At 43.4% G+C, this 23,351-nt stretch overlaps 1 protein-coding gene across 7 annotated transcripts; it reads right to left on the reverse strand.

Moving 5' to 3' along the window:
- Positions 1-23,199, reverse strand: LOC120782978 (RNA-binding protein 39-like). Of its 7 annotated transcripts, none has more exons than XM_040115594.1 (16): positions 23,060-23,199; positions 18,332-18,394; positions 14,823-14,887; positions 13,271-13,320; positions 11,023-11,211; positions 9,133-9,186; positions 8,889-9,006; positions 8,388-8,540; positions 8,128-8,265; positions 7,901-7,966; positions 6,325-6,529; positions 5,076-5,162; positions 3,026-3,149; positions 1,426-1,531; positions 518-596; positions 1-433 (listed from the first exon to the last, which is right to left on the reverse strand). In XM_040115594.1, the coding sequence occupies exons 3-16, from the start codon at positions 14,826-14,828 to the stop codon at positions 330-332; spliced, it is 1,479 nt and encodes a 492-aa protein (XP_039971528.1). In that variant the 5' UTR covers positions 14,829-14,887; positions 18,332-18,394; positions 23,060-23,199; the 3' UTR covers positions 1-329. The 7 variants fall into 7 exon arrangements, with proteins under 7 accessions (XP_039971528.1, XP_039971529.1, XP_039971524.1 ...); XM_040115595.1 differs by lacking the exon at positions 18,332-18,394 and adding an exon at positions 20,051-20,113; XM_040115590.1 differs by lacking the exons at positions 14,823-14,887; positions 18,332-18,394 and adding an exon at positions 20,051-20,113.
- Positions 23,200-23,351: the final 152 nt, after the last annotated feature.

Raw genomic sequence — 23,351 nt, forward strand, 5'->3', positions numbered from 1 at the left:
TTGACTTGAAAATAAAATTTAATCAACATTTTTACAAAATCAAATCTCGATTAGAAAAACTGTTAAATAACAAACAGCTTCAAACCAACCGATTCAGCTGATGCCATCTTCATCTTCATCATCATCATCAGCCGGCCTCCTCACAGCTCACAGAGCTCAATCATTGGACAATACTCAGAGGGGGCGGGGCAGAAAAAAAACCAAAAACAAACAGCATCCTCAGACCCGATGGTCGGAAGTGAAACTGACTCGTCTGTGTCGACCAATTCGAGAGGAGGCTATAAAAGAGGGGCGGGCTCTAATGTCCAGTGTCCAGTGTTGTTGGCGAGTCACCGTCGTGGGGGCGGGGCCAGAAGCTGTGTGACGGTAACAGACTCTGGGAACAGGTTGTGATAGGTGGGCAGGGGGATGTAAGCCGCCGTGATCATCTTACCTGGAACGACAGGCGAGACTTCAGAGCTGCTCTCTGATTGGTCCACAGCACAGGGCACAGGGGTCAAGTGACAGGAAGTCTTACCAGCAAAGTATCTCCCGTGGAGGGCGTTGACAGCAGCCATGGCAGCTGGGATCGTCGGACATTTGACGTAGACGTTTCCCTGAAAACAAGCGGGTATCAGAGGCTGAATCACAGGTGAGAAAAGTACAGGTACAAAAATCCGCTAAGTTAAACCGTCCCTTATCATGACTGTTCATCACCACCGCTCCACTTCATGCACTGTGTTTCCTGTCTTCAGAGAAAATGACTGGTTGTCGACACGAAGAGACGAGGAACCACAGGTGAATCATATGACAGAGTCTTTTACTGGATGGCAACATCCCTCTGACGTGGATCTGTTTACTGATTGGTCAGCTGACCTGATGGCTTCACTGTAGCAGTGATAATACTGTATTACTTGTAAGCCTGTAAATTAGAGAAATTACCCGTAGAAACAGGAATGACAGGACCAACAGAGGCCGTTAATGTTATCCTGTTCTTGTTCCGTCACTTTTCTTTTAAGGGTTTTAAATTATTTTGGGGCTTTTTTTATCTGACAATTATTTCCTCAATTTCTCATTTGGTCAAAAAAGTGAAAGATGTCCATCACAGAGCTCAAAGTGACATCCTGAAATGTTGTGTCTGTCAACCAGTTCAAAAGAATCTCAAAAGACATTTCATCTACTTTCATATATGACAAAGAAAAGCAGCAAGTCTTAAAAATTTAACAGCTGGAAACAGTAAATGTTTGCTGGTGCTGCCTGAAAAATGACTAAAATGATGATCAAAGTAGTTGCCAGTTAATTTTCTATCAACTGACTGATCAGTTAACTGACTAGTTGTTGTAGCTGTAAATTAATTGTCAGTCGAGTCGTCCGGTTTGAAGGACAAAACTCAGTCTCTGACCCTGCAGTAACAACCTTAGGTCAGAGGTCAGAGGTCATATATACCTCAGTGGAGTTTTTGTCGACGTAGATGTGAACGACTCCTCCATGTTTGTTACACTCCTCTATGACATCATGCTGGATATCCATCTCCCAACCAGGAGCCTCCTCACTGAAACACACACACACACACACACACACACACACACACACACACACACACACACACACACACACACACACACACACACACACACACACACACACACACACACACACAGTTCAAGTACACAACACACACGAAATCTCCAAACCCTGTTTGTTTTGGGACCCTATCGGAGCTTCTGTGTGTTAGATTAATCTGGACTGGTGTTTTACATGTAGACTTGTTTATATTTAAGAGACAAAAGACAGAGAATTTTGTTTTGTTGCAGCCTGATGCTAAAATCGTTTAAATTCATCTTTTCCCTCATCAATCTACACACAATACTCCATTATGACAGAGGTAAAACAGAATTCTAGAAACTTTTGCAAATTTTTTAACAAGTAAAAACTGAAATATCACAATAACGTAAGTATTCAGACACTTTACTCGTTACTTAGTTGAAGCACCTTTGACAGCGATCACAGCCTCGAGTCTCTTCAGGTCTGACCGCAAGCTTTGCAGACCTGGATTTGGGGATTTTCTGCCGTTCTTCTTTGCAGATCCCCTCAAACTCTGTCAGGTTTAATGGGGACTGTCTCTCCAGACATGTTTGAGTGGGTTGAACTCAGGGCTCTGAGAGTCCTCCAAGCAGCCTTCATGTGTCTTTCACTGAGGAGAGGCTTCAGTCTGGCCTCTCTGACATAAAGGTGGAGTGCTGCAGTGATGGTTGTCCTTCTGGAAGTTTCTCCCTTCTCCTCACAGGATCTCTGGAGCTCAGCCAGAGTGACCAGCGGGTTCTTGGTCACCTCTCTTACCAAGAACCTTCTCCCCCATTGCTCAGTGTGGCCGGGCAGCAGCTCTAGGAAGAGTTCTGGTTGTTCCAAACTTCTTCCATGGAAGAATTATGAAGGCCACTGTGCTGTTGGGAACTTTCAATGCAGCTGAAATGTTTTTGTAACCTTCCCCAGATCTGTTTCTTGACACGATCCTGTCTCTGAGCTCTGCAGGCAGTTCCTTGGACCAGGGCTTGGTTTTTGCTCTGACACGCATGGTCAGCTGTGAGACGTTATATAGACAATTGTGTGTGCCTTTCCACACCATGTCCAATGGATTGAATCTGCCACAGGTGGACTCCAGTCAAGGTGTAGAAACATCTCAAAGATGATCAAGAGAAATGGGAAGCACCTGAGCTAAATGTCAAGTGTCACAGCAAAGGGTCTGAATACTTTCTGATTGAACTGTGCTATGGGAAGGCAACTGGACCTGCTTGAAGTTGAACCTGCTTGAACTTCAAGCAGGTTGAGAAGTGAGTGAGAATCTTCACGGGCAACGGCACGTGAGGTTTTTTCAAATATGCAGAGGAAGATGCTGAGTTTAAATCCAATTAATTAGAGGCTAATTTATAGTCTGTGTGATCTTAATGCTTCTCCTCAACATGTACACAAGACAACAAACTTGAGCACATATCAATAAGAAAATACAGTCAGAGACACAGGTGGCGAGACAGACAGGTGTGTGTACCTGTTGGGGTTGAACATGTTAGACAGCTGAAAGCAGTGTGTGGCGAGCGGCTGAGAGGGAAGATTCAGAGCAGCAGAGTTCATGTTCATGTTGAGAGCTGGATTCATGGCCGGGTTCATTGCGGCTGAAACACACACCAACACACGCACATTTTACAAACTTACCTGAATTCACAAACTTCATTACAAAATAGAGACAGAAACAGAGGTTAATCAGACTGTTGGGCTCTGCCGTGCAGAGAAACTCCTTCTCTGAGAGCTTTACCTGCTTTGTTTCTGTTGGTAAACCAATGAATCACGATGCAGTGTGTGTGAACATGAGCAATGCTGCCAAACATCAGTATCACTGTGTCTCATTTCAGATACTTCTTTTAGTACACTTCCATGTAGTACACTGTGCAAGCTATGTACTGGTGTAGTGTGTGAATTCTGACAGTGTCGTGTTGTCTCAAATCGAACACGGCCGTTGTGCATTTACCAGGAATGATAATTGCAAAATTTGACCACGATTGTTGCCTGCTCCAGTATCTGCCGGCTTATTCTCTTACTTGACAAAAAAATTAACATAATGGAAGAAAACACTTTGCTTAGACATGTATGACTTACATTTGTATGGTGCAGTGTTCACCGTGACAGCAGCAGATAGTGGCCACCATTTTCACAGGTTTGGACGTCCCTCCCCTTCCGCTACATAGCCAAGATGCCGACCATTGTGGGCAGGAAGTGTCCAACGTTTCACGCTCAACTTTTTGAGCGTCCTGAGTTCACCCTCCGGATACTTACTACTGCACTGCGTGTTGCCATAATTGTCGGTGTGAACGCACTTATGCTCTAAAATAGCAAGTGTAAGTACGGAAGAATGCGAATTGAGACGCAGCGTATGACTCATCTACAATCAGATCTGCTCAGTGATACGTGTAACCAGGGACTGATCCTGGATCAGTTCTTCAGGTCAAACATACGCAACATCAGTGGAATAAATCATCTACAGAAACAACATGAGAACTGTAATTGTGTGTTAAGTCAGACAAATGTAGTTCGTACATTGCACCAACAAACACATTCACTTTTTTTCAAAGTTTATCTGAAGCATTATGGTATGGTCAGAATGAGGTCAAGTGGCTATCATCCAAAGTCTTTTTAATACAAAATTCCGAGACTGGAGCTTCCGTGGATTTGGATTTAAATTTAGCATTGTTTGGACTCGGACAACCTAACACTGCTGGCTTTGTCAAGCTGTCGAGGTGACGGCTTTGTGTGATTCAGACACGGGTGACTTTAACGTTAATGTTCCTTATGGCTTTATTCAGACAAGCCACCGTGGTTACAGAAAGAGCCACAGTACGCCGTGGTATTTGGATCAAACAACCAAGACACATGAAGTGAGGTTTATTGTATGAGCCTGACGGGGCCGTAAATCTGCCTGGTTTCTCTCGTCCTCAGTGTGAAGGGAGAGAAATTTTTTGCAAAATACTGTCACTTGTGTTATCGTCCAAAAAATACTGAACAGTTCCCCTTTGTAGTCAAACTGGCTGCTTCTGAATGATGTCTGTGATCAGGTCGCTGCCTTTTAAGTGCTACTTTAGTGATTGGTGGCAAACTACATGTAGAACACGTCGTAATCTTGCGTGTGCCTTTCCTTCGATGTGAGAGCATTCATTCAGACTCATTCTGAGCTGAAAGCGACACAGAAATATTGCTGGTCCGATCTGAGATTACCATCATGGCTTTTACAAAACAGTGAGCAGGATGTTTATTGAGACATGAGACCAACATGTTAACTGCCATTAAGTTAACAGAAAGGGGTACATGTCAGTAAGGGGCTTTAAAACATGTTGTGCAGAAATCTGTTATTGTTCAGTATGAACTGGAGGAATGATTACAGCAAGAAAAACCTGTTCACATGTCCACAAGGACACATGATGTGAAGAAATGTAAACAGTTCTTTAACACCAGTAATCTGTGTTTCAGAGTCAATACACATTGGTGTGTGTTTTTTATGTACGTGTTTACGGATGACGATGACGATGATGGTGTTTGTGTAAGTGTACCTGACACAGCAGCCATGGCTCCTATAGCGATAGCTCCACTCATCTGTAGAGCCTGCTGAGCAGCAGGAGGGATCTGCAGACCTGTACCTGCATAAACACATGAACACAACCTGAGAGTCACTCAATCAGTCTCTCGGCTCAGCTGGAGGTTTAAGGTGGAGGTTAATGTCAGCAGGCGAATGTTAAAGGATTATTCCCGTCTATTTCAACCCGGTGTATGTCCCATAAACGTGGCTATCGTGTCTCCAAGGGTCAGGCTAACTTTGCACTCGCCACCTCCATTGTTGTCGGAGAAACAAGGACTTGTATACGGCGCGTATTGGGACAACTAGCACGAGCTTCCTGCAGCTTTTCAAATAAACATTTCAGATGTTTGTCTCTGAGTCCGACTGAATATAAACAGAGAAATAAGCCTCCTGGAATGGTCAATAAGCTATAGGGGTGAATCATGCTGTGGATTATTATGAGTCATTTCACTGGTGGTCGACTGTATTTACCCAACCATTGTAAACAGACGAGGGGCTAAACCATCGGGCAGAACAACAACAGGACCGTCCTGAAAGACGACGTAGCTCAGGAACCAGCTGAATGAGCAGAAAACCTTTAGCTGCAGAATCCAGACTTGAAACAACAGACGTCTCCATGGATTCCAGTGATTCCAGCAGTGTACCGCCAAGGGATGGTTTTGGAGCATTTATCAACATTGTCCTCCTGGAGACTTTTGTTTCAGACAGAGGCCGACTGGACGAAAGCTCTGCTCTCCCTACGGTAAGAAAATGTGATTACAACAGGTAAAATGCTGAGTGAGGGATTTCAACATGTGTCCCCACCAGCAAACACTAGCATCTGGTTATATTCCTGGACCCACTGTTAAAAATACTCAAAAACAAAAAGAGTGTGACATCTCAGATTAGCGTTCTGCAGGGTGATTGCGTCAGACGGGAAGCTGCCCTGGATGTGGATCCCCATAAGTCAGCCACATTGGCCGATCCTAGCGGCTACATCCTGTGTTTACTTTGGGTCAGAGTCAGAGACAAACGTCTGAAACGTTTATTTGGAAGGAAGCTGCAGGACGCTCGTGCTGGTTGCCCCAGTATACAAATCTCAACAACGGAGGTGGCGAGTGCAAAGTTAGCACCACCCATGGAGCCACGACAGCCACGTTTATGGGCCAGGCTGAAATAAACCGGAACGATTCTTTAATGGTTGATGCAGGTGTCAGAAGGCAGATGCTAAAGGATTGTCTCACCCTCAGCGAGTCGGGCCATGAGCTGCAGTCGCCCGGTGGTTCCCAGGTCGACGCCGGTGCGTTCGAGTTCGTCACTGTCGAGGAAAGACGACGCTGTGGAGGCGTCGGTCCGCTCTGTCACATGACCCACCTTCATGGGTCGACCTGCCAGCTCGAAGCCGTTCAGCTGCTCCAGAGCTTTCTTAGCGCACTCTGCATCTGCAAACTGACACACAGGTCATACTGTAAAAACCTCTCAGTGTTTTAATCAGATTTTAAATCAGATGAAACTGGACTTCTGCTTCTCTGAGCTGAATGCAAGTGGACGTACGTGGTGTCGTTCAGATACGCTGACGGGGGTTTCTTTTTGTACAGACTGGGGGTGTAACATTACTTGTCTGCTATTTAACAAAAAACAAAATTAAATGTCATACAACAAATGGAATCACCGAAAAGCAATTTTTAAAAAGTGGGTTTTAAGCGTGATTTAGAAGACGAGACAGAGTTTTTGCAGCCCTGATCTCCCCGGGCAGTGTCCAAAGTCCAGAGCCCTAACTGCAGAGGCTCTGTCACCTTTGTGTATCAATCTGGACCTTGGTACAACGATGAAACGACGCATCCAAGGATCTCGGGGAGCGGGAGGGGACACTGGGCATTAAAAGATCTGATAAATAGCTTGGGGCAAGGCCTCTTATGGCTTTGTGAGTGATTAATAGTCTTAAAATCAATTCTAAAAGCAACAGGTAGCCAGTGTAAGGAAACCAGGATCAGTGAAATGTGATCATGTTTCTTAGAACCAGTTAAAATCCTGAATGCAGAGTTTTGGATGAGCTGGAGAGGGACTTTTTTTTAAATTTTTTTATTATTATTATTTTTTTTAAAACAGATGCACTACACTAGTCGAATCGACTAGCAAATCCAGATTTTTGGTAGAAGGAAATGGTCTAATCCCGGAATATTTCTGAGATGATGGAAGCAGGATTGAACCATGAAATTAACATGTTTATCAAAGGTGAGATTTTGATCAAAAATGAAACGGTGTCCGTTGCACATTGTTAACTGACAATGTACCACTGGTCCTGAATGGGTCATGTTGAACTTGAGCTCCTTACCTGGAGCTTTGGCTGATGACACCACTACATATTGTTGATGTACTGATTTTCTGACACACTGAGCAAACAATTCTTTTTTGCATTAGTGCTGCAGGAATGCAGCTCATCACCCTGAGCAGCCATAACAGGAGCAAACGTATGCGAAAAGACATACAAATAGCTTTGTATCTGGCCACACGGTGGCGCTACCGCAACAACAGTTTAGTGATTTTATGCACTCCTAATCAAATTAAAAAATTAATAACTCATTAACTATAAAAGATATCAACAGGCTGTTTAAAAGCTAATAAGGCCTTGTACTAATTGAAATTTTAAATATGGAACCATGTTTCTAGCTGCAAGCGTGTGGGACTAGTAGTGAGGCAAATAACGGACAGAAAATAGTTAAGAAAGAAAGAATAAAGAGCGGAGGTAACTGTAGCGTGATCGCTACATGTGCAGAAATCACACAATTACTAATGACCCTGATGAAAATGAGAACTCACAGTGATGAAGCCGTAGCCTTTAGATCGTCCAGTCTCACTGTCCATCATCAGCTGGATGCTCTCAATCTGAGAAACAACAAAAAGAAACCATCAGTCAGACGTGTGTGTGTCTGTGGATATACTGTACTGTGTGTGCGTATGTATACACACACACACATACGAATAAAATTATACATTGGGTTCCAAAATTCTTATATGTAGTTAAATATAGTGTTGTTGACTCTGACCCGTCCAAACGGTTCAAAGATTCCTCTCAGCATCTCCTCGGTGATGTTGAAGTGCAGAGAGCCGACATACAGCCTCATCGGTCCCGATGTTCCCTTCTGCAGGTTGTTGGCTGCAGCTGCTGCCCGGTTCTTCTCTGCCTAAAAACATTTATACGTTTTATATGTATCCACTAATCACATGAAAACTACAGTTACACTGCAGTTCACTGTGAAGACAGCATTGAGTGATGCAGTGTGTGTGTGTGTTACCATGTGTGTACCTGTGAGGCCTGTACGATGATGGGAACCCCCAGCAGCCTTTGCCCCGTCAGTCCGATGGCCAGAGGAACTGAGTTTGCCTCCACAAACTCGATGTAGGCAATGCCCTTCGACCTTCGGGAATTTCTGTCAGAGATCATCCTAACGTCTCGGACCTGCAGAGGGACCAAAGCAACCATTACCACAGCAACCGACCACCGCCAACACCATCACCAGCACGGTTGTGACAGTCCTCCTCAAAATTGAAGTGTAAAACAACTACAGCTGCAACAGTTAGTCAGTGAATCCATCAAGATATCAAATATTTGATGGATTTTAGGTTTTCAGATTTGAGGATTTGCAGATTTCCCTTGTCTTGCATTATAGTAAACTGAATATTTTTGTTACTATTCCTTGGCCACCTGAGACGACAGCAAGCTACTGCTCAGAGCCAAGCAATATTTTGGATCACAACCCCCTAAAACGTCAACTTGTCAGAAACGAGCAGCAGAATTTTTATTTACATTCCCCACAGCAGAGAAGAACTCCTCCAGGTCTCGAGGTCGTATCCTGGCTGCCAGCTGCATACAGAAGACCGTCCGGGCATCTCGTTCCTCTGGAGTCAGGTTATCTATTGGCTGCCTGCACACAACATCAACATCAACATCATCATCATCATCATCATGAACAATTAAAAAAACCCTTTTTCTGAGGTACATAAACGTTTCCTCAGCCTTTACAGATTGACACTTTCATAAACTTGCTTACCTGATCGGACTCTTCTCCTTCCTGAAGGGACTCTTACTCCTCGATCGCCGGCGGCTGGAAACACAGACAGAGGTTTGTACTGCAGTTTTTTTATTCCATTCTAACCTCGGTGTTTGTAAACCTGTTGTTGAACTGATTAATTTTTGCTGTGGAAACTGATCTTAAAATGGAATTTACTTTCATTTCACACCTTTCAATATCTTTTTTTTAACTTGGCCTTTATGTGATTTTGCTGACCCCATATATCATTACTATTATTATTTTACTGGCTATTAGAGGAGAGTCCATGGTACATCTAGATTTATGTAACAGTGTAAGTGGTGATGCATACAGGATTTCACAGCTCTGGAAAACAGTGCAACTACATTAAAACCCCAAAAAACTGTGATATATTAACACGTTTATAGAGCCACAATCAGACAGCTTCTGTTCTGTTCCTATCTCATGTTGTTATAAACACATAATGAAATACAAACATAGCAGTGAAAAGGAGCTTTGTATTAAACTGTGTTTCTGTCTGACACATGGACTGTAACGCTGCTTCAGTTTGTAAACTAGAGCTGTAACTAACAATTCTAATTTTTATCGATCTATAAAAAAATCAAGAAACAGTGAAAAAAGGCCATCACAGTATCTTAGAACCCACCATGGTGTCATCAAATATATTGTTTTATCCAACCAACTGTCCAAAACACAAAGATATTCAGTCTACTCTAATGTAGAACGAGGAAAATCAGCTAATTCCCACAGAAAAGCTTTGGCAGCTTTGTTTGAAAAATACCTGAAATGATTAATTTATCATTAAAATAATTTGTATACAACAAAACCAAGTAGACCCCTGTGCAATATCATTAAAATGTGAAATGATTCAAAACTGTTTCATCTTACAATAACTGTATTGTTTTTCAGTTGAAGTGTAGGGTATCCGATCTCATGTATAAAAGTACAACCTCAATGCAACAAAAGTGATCACACCTGTGATTTAAAGTTAAAGCTAACTGCATGAACACGGTTATAAAAGAGCCTCGGAACACCACAGCTTCCTCGGTTTTGGCCTGAGCTGTTTCTAATAAAACATGACTCCACATGGTGACGAACTGCCTGAGCAATAAGAAACCAGACTGTGAGACTTCATAAAGATGGAGAGGGTTCAGGAGCATAAGTAGGCGACTGAACATCTGCTGAGACACAGCTGCAGCAGTGGTGAGGAGGCACAGCAAGAGCCATGACACCAGTAACAGAAGGAGCAGCGGTCGCCACACACAGTTCACTATTTACACAACCTTGTACTGAAAAGCAGACGGGTCAGTGCTTCTGACTTGGCACAAGGATCATTTGTGAAAACTGGTGTTTCAGTTAAGGATCAGACAGTGAGAAGGACATTCCACTACATGAGCAGAGGAGTGTTCCAACATGACAATGATCCCAAACACAGACTCTTTAAAGAAGAAAAAAGTGAAAACTACCACCGGGCAAAGTGTGTCCCCTCACTAGAATTCACTAGAACACCTCTGAAGGATTGTAAAGCAGAGGGTGGAGCAACAAACCCCTCCAGCAAAGAGCAGCTGTGAAGAACATCTCTCTGCAGATTTGTGTCAGACTGGTATCATCCATGTCCAGGAGGATCAACATAGAAAATGTTTAAAAAAAAGAAGAAGGGAAAAAAAAGGAATCTCACTAAAGATCCAAATTAATCTGCTTCATTCCTCTTGGCCTTTGGCTAAAAACACATAAAATTGTACTAAATGGAAAGTATGTGCACTTTCTTAACATCTTAGTGATACTGACCATGGGTGGAGTTCTGTTGTGTACTGTACAGGATGTACCGTTTATACTGTATATGTACAGTATATATAATCCTGTTTGCTGGTGGAGGACAGAGCAACTCACTGCTTCTGGTGGTCTCTGTAGCGCCCCCCTCTCTCCCGGCTGCGGCTGCGGCGTCGTTCTCGGCTGCGGCTGTGACTTCTTCGTCTGTCTCTGCTGCGGCTGCGTTTACGCTCTCGACTGCGGCTCCTCTTCCTGTCTCGACTCCTGCTGCGCTTCCTGTCGCGGCTGTGGCTGCGGCTTCGCTTCTTCCTGTTGGACACACAGCAGCTAATCACAGCACTGTGAGGTTTACTGACAGGCATCCTACAGCTGTATGATGGTCATTTATTAATCTCAATACAATTATGGGCTGACGGACAACACACACAGCAGCTAGTTCAGTAGCTCACACCGTATAGTCAGGATTCAGGGTACAGTGGTCAGGAGGTACTGATCTGGGGCCAGACGTATATGCCAATCAATAAAACTGGCCACTGCTTTTAATGTTGTGGCTGATCAGTGTCTAATGTAAGTGAAACCTCAGCAAGGAAAATATCCACAGATGTTTCCGTAAAGTTAGACATCTGAAAGGGCAGCACCAGAGTTTAGCTCATTTTAGCTGATTCTAGGTAATTATACACCCATCAGCCACAGCATTAAAACTGGTACCAGGTTTTAATGAGCCAAATAGCAGCGTACCACCGTCTTCTAAGTAGAGTTGTATTATGGGCTGTTTGTAGCCTTAATGTTGCTGGGCTAGCCAGTGTCCTCAGTCCGTTTATAGTGAGTCAGTCAGCACTAAAAGGGTTTGGTTAGTTCAGTTTAACCTGCAGGAGTTTTACAGCGTCTTTTCGCAGGGCCTCCGATGTCTTTACCACAGAAATGAACCAGGGAGAGAATCTGTCAAACAGCCAAGAATCATATCTGTCACAGATGATGAGCTCAGAAAGATTAAAAGACTGAATGATAATGACTGTCAGAAGTAATGATTTTGGCCTTCAACAGCCTGACAGGAGAGAGTAAGTCTGTGACCAAGAGACAAGATACAGTGATGTGGGTTTACATGTTACTCTATGTTCCATTGTACGGTAGTGAGGATATACCGATCAGGGGTCAGATTTACAAAGCGGTGCAACTGTGGAACTGGATGCAGAAGTGGACACAGAAACAACCTGAATCAACTGTTTGTATATCAATACCTCTATCCACTGCACCACTCACTATACCTGCCAGTGACAAGAACAGCAAAGAAGATGATGTGTTGTTTTACAGACTGTGACACATCGGTGAACTTCTCCAACAGAACAGGAGGGTTATGAACGGCTATGGCTCTTTATAACTGCTATATAATTAACTCATCACATGTACCTGTAATAGGGCTCTCAACAAATAGTCTACATTCGATTATATGATCGAATTGTTAAAAAAACCCAAAACAAAAACAAACAAACAAAATAAAACCCCTCAGAAATTCCATTGTGAAAATGAATATTTGAGTGTTTGGGGGGGGGGGGGCATCTGCCTTGTAGGTCAAGCTCAAACTAGTGAATAATTCAACAACTACTGTGGGGTAATGATGGCAAAGATTTCACAACCCAGCTCTGCCGCAGAGAGTGATCTGCACTCCTATCAATCTAAAAATCCAAGTTTGGAAACACTCCGGATTTTGGTCAGTAGACGGCAAAACTGTAGAGGCTGGAGATAAAGTTGTATGTAAGCTAATTAAGCTACAGTTAGCCTAGCATTCCAGCACTAGCAACCAAAGGACACATTGTGAACATTTTTTTTCACGATTTTTTTCCTCTTATGGACATAATGCACAAAAATGGATATTCAAATGGTTTTAACCTGCGTGGTTTTTTTTTTTTATAATGAATAAACGAACGTCATTTTTGGCAAATTCTGACAGGGCTAACCTGTAACCCATCACCATGGTGACATCTCAGTCATCATTACTAAATGACACAAAGACAATGATTTGTGATTCGATTTTTTTGTGACACAAGCAAACCACCTAATAACAAACAGTTTTACCTTAAGGTTACGTCTCTCATCTTACATTTAATCTCGTCCTCATCAGATCACCTGCAGGAATCTTTGTTAAACTGTGCGTACGCAAGTCTGAGGTCTGTGTGAGGACACACATTTTTCTATAAATACCAGTTTAGGGGAAATGCTATATGCCTGGTTCTTGTGTGTAAACATTGGTAGACAGACAGGTACACGGGAAGAAAGGATAACTGGTACAAAGACAGATAGGTTAACAGGAAGAAAGACAGGTTAACAGGTAAACCGAGAGACAGACAGGTAGACAGACAAGTGTTGCTACCTCTTGGTGCGCTCCTCCTGTCCATTGGGGCTCGGGGCCTTGGTGTCCTCCTATCAGGGTCGACAGAGAACAGCATGAGGAGGCAGACGCAACATTCAGGTGTCGGGGTGGGTTGGGGGGGTTGGGGCAAGAGAGAATATAAACACAATTTAATGAGTCAAATTCAAACAGACTGTTCTGTGAGGGGGGAGGGGTTTAGAGGTAGGAGGTCAGAGGTCAGTCTGGGTTGGTCAGTCAGTCAGTCAGTCAGTCCCAGGCTGCAGCCTGGGCTCTGTGTGTGTGTGTGTGTGGGAGGGGGTGTTGGAGGGGGTTGGGGGTCAGTGTGGCTGCAGCCCGGCTGGAGCTCCGGCAGCAGACAGACACTCCACAGTCCAGCTCTTCTTCAGCCGTGTGGATGCTGTGCGGGTTTTGGGTGCTGGGACTCCTCTGAAGGGCCCTGAAGCAGACAGGAGTCTTAGTCACTCAACTCAGCCCAAAACCAGAACGAAGGACTCACCCCTCCACACTAAACCTCAGTCCCTCACCTATTCAGGGAACACACCTGTCAGTTCAGCATGTTTCAGTCCTCTAACATTAGCTCACTGGGTTTCTGTTCATTTCCTTCCCTCCAGGTGTTGTTTACAGATGACCTCTGGTAACACCTGGAGCTGTTAGTCTGTGAGCAGGTCCCACAAGGTCCTGCCAATGCTTTCACATTATTCCACTGATCTACAGGTGGAGGTAACGGGCAAAGACACGCAGCAATGCACCAACAAAGGCAGAGGGGACAACTGTCAGTGTGACATGGTGTTCAGATCAGCAGCTTTGTTTTTTGGGGGGGTTGTTTGACTCCAACCACTGTGTGTGCTGAGCTTTAGAGGTATGGAAACAGGCAGCCTCAAAGGAAGGAAACCGATTACCTAAAAAGGGGCAGAACTAATGATAATTACCAGATTCTGATTGAATGGACTGAAACATGTCAAACACACCTGTGTGGTGTTTTGTTACCTGTGCCAAACTAAAGTGACCTCACACCTTTAAACTTCCTGCAGAGCTGCTAAAATAAAAGGTGACGCTTCACTCTGACTTCATGAGCATCGAAGGCAGAGACTATCATCAAAGCATAATCTGACACCTGACAGATCCCACCTGCAGTTCCCCTTGCTAAACCCCACCCACCCCATCCGGCTCTGCATCCTGACCTCAGACCAGACCAGATGAGATCAGATCTGAGTCTTGGTTTCTGGTTTCCCCTCAGCTCTCTATCTGTCATTCAGAGCACCATTCCGCGTCCCAGCTCACAGCTCAGAGTCAGGATGCAGAATGGTGGTTATGCTAAGCTAAGGGCTAACTGACAGCTATCGAGTGTGGTGTAGCCTTTCCCATGATCCTCCTGTGATTATTTATCAGCCGCTCCCTGCTTTATAACACTTCATCTCCCAGAATCCTCAGCTGGTCCTCCTCATGGGGGTTGGGCCAAAACCAGGTGACAGTTTACAGTTACCAAGGGAACCACAGTCATGTTACCATGGGGACCACAGTACAGCAATGCATGATGGGGGCTTTTTACTACCTTCATGTTTGTGACAGATCACACTGGCATTCAGGGGAGTAGAGGTGAGAAATCGTTAGGCAAGTCTACAAAGAGAGATAGATGGGCATTTAATCATGACAGTCTGTGAAGGAACGCCATCATCATCATCATCATCATCATCATCATCATCATCAGCCCGACTCTACGGCTCACACAGACTCCACACAGTAACTCAGAGGCAGCGAACAGAAACACAGAAACTACAAACCAGTTGTAAAGGAGCAGAGCGCTTCACTGAAGATAAATTACAGCCATGAGCTCTGTACATTAAACTAACTTTACAAGACCGAGACCCACGGACACAAATAGGACTAGTCAGGATCGGACACTAACCCTCAACACTTTAGATACAACCCACAAGCTTCTGTAGCGTCGAGTGTCCAAGTGTCTCTTCATTACCTGATCTAAATCAGAAACTTTAGGACTACATCTCATGTAGGTTAAGGTTAGGGCTGCAAATAACAATTATTTTTGTTATCCATTAATCTGTCGCTAATTTTTTCGATGAATCCATTTGTCATTTGCTTAATAAAATGTCAGGATGTTGCGAAAAACATCCATCCCGATTTTCAGTCTAAGCTGACGTTATAGAAGATTATAGAAACTACAAATGATTCACATTTCAGAGGCTGAAAACAGAATTTTGTACTTTTCTAAAATAATGACTCAAAACGATTAACCTCTTATCAAAATATTCGCAAATAGTTTTCCCGTTGATCGACGGATTAATTGACTAATAGGTGCTGCTCTAGTTACGTTTTGTAAGTTTATTGGGTACTGATGTACTGGATAGTTTGACATATTCTTTTAAAAGAAAAAAAAGAAAAAAACGTTTATATTCTCGAATCTATTTTTTAAAGTATAGTTTTAGTCCAGGTACAGACAGAGTTATTTTATTTAAACTTGTGAAGTGATGCTGAGCTTAGGCATTGATCTTCACCGGGACTGAAACTACAACGTTAGTAAAACATATTGTGTCAGTGTCTTCGTCCCAAACTACGACTCCTCCACGTTCACTTTTCAACACCAAACACCTCAGTGGCGTCCATCCATGTTCCACTGAGAGCCAATAGTCTCCATGTGATTCCACTAATCAGGACTGCTGGGGGGCCTTTAGGGCAAAACTGGACTTGCTTTAGGACAGCTGCTTTGTAGAAAGTCCGTAAGGTACTTCGCCATCTACGGTGTAGAACCCAGGATACTTCAATTCACTGCTTCTCAGATGCTTTGGCGTCGTGACTTTCTATTCAGGACGGTTTTGCTCGCTACTTTCCTCCATTTTCGTAGCAAATATTAGAACATTGCAATCTTGATAGGTCAATAGGGCGTGCCATGGGTCAATCTGACTGAAGTTTCAGAGCACCCTCTGCTGGATCACAGGGCAAACTACTTCAAACAGTCTGTTTTGCTTATAGACTAAATTTTGAATTCAGACAGGTCGTTGCAGTTCCAATGTTAACCTTTTCCTCCAAGTTTGAACAAATGCTCAAATTTCGAATAAAAAGCCAGAACTCTGGTAAATGTTTCGTTGTTTCAGACAGTATGTTCACTTGGGCTTCAGGGAATAATGATTAACATTTTGTTCTGACATTCAACGAAAAATCATTACTACTCAATATTATTCTTTAATAATTTAATTCTATCAATTATTTAAGAAAATAACTCTCAGACATGTTGATAATGAAGATAACTGTTGGTTCTGATGGATTAATACGACCTTACTGACACTTTCTGTCTGTTCATTACTGACACACAGAAACAAATTAAAGCAGTTTAAAAAAACACAACTTAACAATAAATGAGCAAGTATAAAAGTTCAGGTCTTAAAACCAGATTCTGACTCAGAGTCCCTCTACACGACGGAGGACGTGTGAGTATTAATCGGTGAATGGACATGGTGCACTTGGTTAGAATACAGGTTGAATCTAACATTTATTTTCATTATTGATTATTCTGGTGATTATTTTCTCAATTCATCATTTCCAATAAACTAGTAAATCATTTAGAAAATATGTCATTCACAACTTCTCACTCCTCTCCAATTTACAGTCACATATGACAATGACAAGCAGCAAATTCGCATCTGAGGAACCGAAATCTGACCATTTTTTGGCATTTTTGCTTAAAAAATGGTTTAAATTATGAATCTATTATCAGAAAAATTGCTGATTAATTTTCTGTTGGTTGACTAATCACTTAATGGACTCGTCATTTAATCGATTAATGCAGAATTATCTTTTTCCACATATGGAAACATCCTGGACTTTACTTTTTTTAAAATGCAGCTGCCGTACAGAAACTTAACTACGACAACAGATCTGAAGTCAGCTGTTAGTTTGTACCTCAGTGAGTCACGGTGAACAAAGTGAATCACATCAATACAACAACATAGTTCAGGATTACATTATGTGGTTTAAACATTATTTCTAACAAACTCCATGATTTTTTGAAAAAGTGCCAGGTGTAAAATCTGAGTTCAGCTCTCAGACTGCATGTATGTCCACTTTTGAACTCGCTCTATGGCTCTAGAGAGCCTCCTAAAAGTATTTCAGCTCAGCCCCCACACAAAGACATTCAGGTGGAATATTTCAGATTGCTGCAGTTTGAAGGCTGAAAAAAGAAAAAAAAAATCAATAAATGATGTGTCCATGGTCAATACTGCACCTTCCTGAATAGATGGATGTTTGTGAATGTTGCGTTATTCTGGAAACAGAACACCCCAACAGTCACATGTTAATTCTGAGACTGTGAGAGACCCAGCAGTCCAAAGAATGGACCTGAGAGAACCAGATTCAGACGGTCTACATGTTTGACCTGCTGTGGTTTTATGTACAGTACTGTGCCAGAGTTTTAGTCAATTCAGATGTTCAGGTTCTTCTCCGTCATCAGTCCCATCAGGAGGCGTCTGATTGTCCCAGATTCATCCTCCAGCAGGACAAGAGTCCCAACACACAGCCAGAGTCATGAAGTACTGTCATCAGAGACCAGAAAACATTGAGTCCTGCAACAGGTGGTCTGGCCCCCACAGAGCCCTGATCTCAGCATCATGGAGTCGGTCTGGGATCACATGAAGAGGCAGAAGACACTGAGACAGACTAAATCCACAGCAGAAGTGTGGCAGGTTCTCCAAGATGCTGGAACAACCTACCTGCCAAGAACCCGAAAACCTGTGTGCAGGTGTACCGAGGAGAACTGGTGCTGGTTTAAAAGCAAATGGGGGGTCCTCAGCAAATGCTGATCCTATTTAGGTTTTGTCTCTGTACTGCACTTTGAATGAAGTTCACTGTGAAATAGAAACTATTCATGGCTTTATTTTGAAAACATCCTCACTTTACTTTTAGTCCCTAAAACTTTTGATCAGTGCTGTGAATGTGGATTGTCTTCACGCAGCTCTGATTCAGTTAACAAGAGGGAACAGTCAGCAGCTGTGTGAGGAGCAGTAGAGTCCGGCTGAGAGTCTCAGTAACAGAGGACAGACCGACTCTCACCTTCCTGTATGGAGCCTCCAGCATCGCCTCGATGTCCAGGTCGTCTGCCATACTGCTGCTGGTCTACACACAGACACACACACAGAGCTTTAGTACCCATCACTGACACTTTACAAAAACTACACGCTCATAACTCCAAAGTGAGTCAGGGCTGCTACTAACTATTATTTTCATTATTGATTATTCTGATGATTATTTTCTCAATTCATCATTTCCAATAAACTAGTAAATCATTTAGAAAATATGTCATTCACAACTTCTCACTCCTCTCCAATTTACAGTCACATATGACAATGACAAGCAGCAAATTAGCATCTGAGGAACGAAATCTGACCATTTTTTGGCATTTTTGCTTAAAAAATGGTTTAAATTATGAATCTATTATCAGAAAAATTGCTGATTAATTTTCTGTTGGTTGACTAATCACTTAATGGACTCGTCATTTAATCGATTAATGCAGAATTATCTTTTTCCACATATGGAAACATCCTGGACTTTACTTTTTTTAAAATGCAGCTGCCGTACAGAAACTTAACTACGACAACAGATCTGAAGTCAGCTGTTAGTTTGTACCTCAGTGAGTCACGGTGAACAAAGTGAATCACATCAATACAACAACATAGTTCAGGATTCCATTATGTGGTTTAAACATTATTTCTAACAAACTCCATGATTTTTTGAAAAAGTGCCAGGTGTAAAATCTGGGTTCAGCTCTCAGACTGCATGTATGTCCACTTTTGAACTCGCTCTATGGCTCTAGAGAGCCTCCTAAAAGTATTTCAGCTCAGCCCCCACACAAAGACATTCAGGTGGAATATTTCAGATTGCTGCAGTTTGAAGGCTGAAAAAAGAAAAAAAAAAATCAATAAATGATGTGTCCATGGTCAATACTGCACCTTCCTGAATAGATGGATGTTTGTGAATGTTGCGTTATTCTGGAAACAGAACACCCCAACAGTCACATGTTAATTCTGAGACTGTGAGAGACCCAGCAGTCCAAAGAATGGACCTGAGAGAACCAGATTCAGACGGTCTACATGTTTGACCTGCTGTGGTTTTATGTACAGTACTGTGCCAGAGTTTTAGTCAATTCAGATGTTCAGGTTCTTCTCCGTCATCAGTCCCATCAGGAGGCGTCTGATTGTCCCAGATTCATCCTCCAGCAGGACAAGAGTCCCAACACACAGCCAGAGTCATGAAGTACTGTCATCAGAGACCAGAAAACATTGAGTCCTGCAACAGGTGGTCTGGCCCCACAGAGCCCTGATCTCAGCATCATGGAGTCGGTCTGGGATCACATGAAGAGGCAGAAGACACTGAGACAGACTAAATCCACAGCAGAAGTGTGGCAGGTTCTCCAAGATGCTGGAACAACCTACCTGCCAAGAACCCGAAAACCTGTGTGCAGGTGTACCGAGGAGAACTGGTGCTGGTTTAAAAGCAAATGGGGGGTCCTCAGCAAATGCTGATCCTATTTAGGTTTTGTCTCTGTACTGCACTTTGAATGAAGTTCACTGTGAAATAGAAACTATTCATGGCTTTATTTTGAAAACATCCTCACTTTACTTTTAGTCCCTAAAACTTTTGATCAGTGCTGTGAATGTGGATTGTCTTCACGCAGCTCTGATTCAGTTAACAAGAGGGAACAGTCAGCAGCTGTGTGAGGAGCAGTAGAGTCCGGCTGAGAGTCTCAGTAACAGAGGACAGACCGACTCTCACCTTCCTGTATGGAGCCTCCAGCATCGCCTCGATGTCCAGGTCGTCTGCCATACTGCTGCTGGTCTACACACAGACACACACACAGAGCTTTAGTACCCATCACTGACACTTTACAAAAACTACACGTTCATAACTCCAAAGTGAGTCAGGGCTGCTACTAACTATTATTTCCATTATCGATTAATCTGATGCTTATTTTCTCAATTAATCGCTCTGTCTATACCGCTCTGTCAATACCGCTCTGTCAGTCCACTTCCCCCAGCACCCATCCTTGAGTGGGAGTCTGTGAAACCGCACTAATTTTCAAATATATACAGATCCAGACTCATCATTCACAGGAGTTTACCTTATGTTTTTCTAACCCTCTACTTAGTATATTTCAGTTTTGGTGCAGTGGTTCGGACTCGTGCTTGTGACGGCTGCAGCAGCCCCACCGGACTGCAGTCTGTCCCCTCAGACCCTCATCTGGCTCGGCAGTGGCTGCAGACGGCAGCAGGTCCCTCGATAGCAACACGCGCCTATGTACGTTTGCAATCAGCATTTTTTAGAGAGAGCTATTCTAACTACACGCTCGGCTCCAAGAGCTCCGGCTTCGGGTGTTACTGGGGCTGGAGCCAACAGCTCGAACTGAGCAGCCCCTGCCTCACACTTTTACCCCCCCCTTACCCACTTTTTAGCATTTTTCAAAATTATGGAGTTGTGGGACTCGGGCTCAGAGCTGGAGGTGAAGTTACACTTTAACTAAACTCATCAACAGTCACGAGTGTTGTAACATACCGTTGCTGAGATTACCCATCAGGTTTAAAGCTGAAACAATTAGTTGATTAATCAATTAGTCATTCAACAGAAAAATTATTGACAACTATTTTGATAATTGATGAATCACTTATTTTTCAAGCAAAAACTCAAAACACTCGTTTATCCATTGTCTGAAATGTGAAGCTTTTCTGTTTTTCTCTGTCTTATGTAAAAGTAAACTGAATATCTGAGTTTTAACAAAACAAGAAGACAGCTGGTGTTTTAGAGAAATTTACATGCACTTATTACTACATCCTGACATTTTAAACACCAGACAATTAACTGATCAGCAGATTAATCAATAATGAAAATAACTGTCAGTTTCAGCTCTGATCAGGTAACAGAATGAACACCTCTGGTCAAACACCTGGCTCACACAGCCACCAAGTTTCCCACACTAAGCCAACCCACAGAGAAAGTGTGTTTGGCCTTGTTCAGACTGCCAGCCCACATCCGTTTCTTGGCACATCCAGATTGACTCTGGATTGATTTTAGAAAGACTGGAAGCAAAAAACCATGTGAAATTCCATTTTTGCAAATTGTATCCAAACCAGATTTGGAGGTGCTATGAAATACGATTCCAATTGGATTTCTACTGCTGTGTCTCAGTCTGGATGCTCTGATGGCTCAAATCGGATGTCAAATTGACTTCTGTGTCACTCCCAAGGCGACACACAATCACATCATCAAATCCAGAGTGACGGACTGAGCAGAGTCCACGCTGCTGCTAGCAGAGCGCTGTCAGAGGGTAGAGGTTTTTGGCGCTATGAAGGACGACGAGAACAACAGTCTGTGGACAGATGCTGAAGTAAACTGTCTGCTGGCAATTTGGGGGGAGGCTTCTGTGTTCGAAAGCCACGTCAGCAGCATAGCTACGCCTACATCGTTACCACAGCAACCCAGGCAGATAGGTTGGGGATCTCTGGACACACAGATCCGACCTGATCACCTGCAAATAACAGTGTGGACAGTCTGTCCTAAAGATCTGATCTGAGAAACAAACCAGATTTACCTGCAGTCTGAACAAAGTCTTTGACATCTGTCAGTCGTTTACTTCAGATCGGGTTCCCTTTCACATGTATCAGTCCACACACACACACACACATTCGTTTAAAAATCACACATAATTAAAATCACACGTATCAGTACACACACACACCCACCCACACGTTTAAAATCACACATTATCAGTACACACACACACACGTTTAAAATCACACATTATCAGTCCACACACACGCGTTTGAAATCACACACAGTGACTCAGACTGCAGCCTGATGCTGTCAGACCTTCGTGTTTCAGAGAGGACGAAGGGATGAGGAAAGAGGAGACAGAAACTGATCCAGGACCAGGAGTCAGCTAATACAGAAGCAAAGGAGCCGTTCGGGTCTAAAGACAAAGTTAAAAGACAAAGTTAAAATCCAACTAAATTCAAAACACAAGACCGGAACCTGACCTTAACGAATCTATACAACAGAGACCAACAAAGTCCTGACTGGGACCAGTGAAACCACGGTCCGGAGAGGGACCAGACCGCAGCGTTACATAAGGAGCGTTCACATGTGCACCAGGACTCTAGTTATGATCTGTTTTTGGAGTCTCCTGAATTTGGAAATCTGAATAAGGCCTTATCCTGGTTTTGAGAAACCTGGATGTTACCTGCAGTACGGAGCAGACAGAAACCAGGACCCTGTAAACACCTGAACACAAACGATAAAACACACGGATCATGTAACCTGGGATGTGAATAAACCGGCTTCTCGTGGTCCATGTAAACATCAAATCCCGAGTCTGACCAAAATCGGGACGCTACAGGTCATACAGATCTTATCATGGAGATCTGCGCTCAGTCTGACAGGACGAGGACTCAGCCTGGGGCATGCACCTGCACAGGTAACTGTACTCCTGTGGCCTGATCAAATGGACGCTTTTCAGCTCGGAGGTTAGCCTAGCCGTTAGCCAGACAGCTAACCACAGCGTCCGTTCCCGCTTACAGCCACCGGGCAGTCAGCGATAAAGTCCTGATAACGAGTGTCCGGAGTGTCTGTGACCTCTGCCGGATTGATTTCAGGTGAAACACACTTGAGGCCTCCACAGCTAGCAGCTAGCAGCTAACCGAAGCCGAGCAGGCCGCCTGCCGTGTATCTCCGGTATCTACCGGCTCAGCGCCAAGTTAATGGTTGTTACCTGAGAGTAGAGAAGAGTTTTACCTGGATACACAGCCGCTCGGGGATAATGACCAGCAAACGGTCGGTTACTGTCCGGTTAACGATCGCTCCTCAGTCTTTGCTCGCGAGACGCGACTCGCTGATGCTAATGGCGCCTGCAGGGAGCCCCGACGTTCTCGCGAGACATCAGTACCGCGAGATCATAATACAGCAGCAGTTCTACTGTTAACAACAGTATTATAATTTTTATTAATAATAATAATAATAATAATAAAGTCAAATTCCACTGTACATACTGTACATAGCTTCATTATTTCCCCAGGAACCAGACAAG

This window comes from Xiphias gladius, chromosome 21, assembly GCF_016859285.1.
Source record: "Xiphias gladius isolate SHS-SW01 ecotype Sanya breed wild chromosome 21, ASM1685928v1, whole genome shotgun sequence".
Taxonomy (NCBI): Eukaryota; Metazoa; Chordata; class Actinopteri; order Istiophoriformes; family Xiphiidae; genus Xiphias; species Xiphias gladius.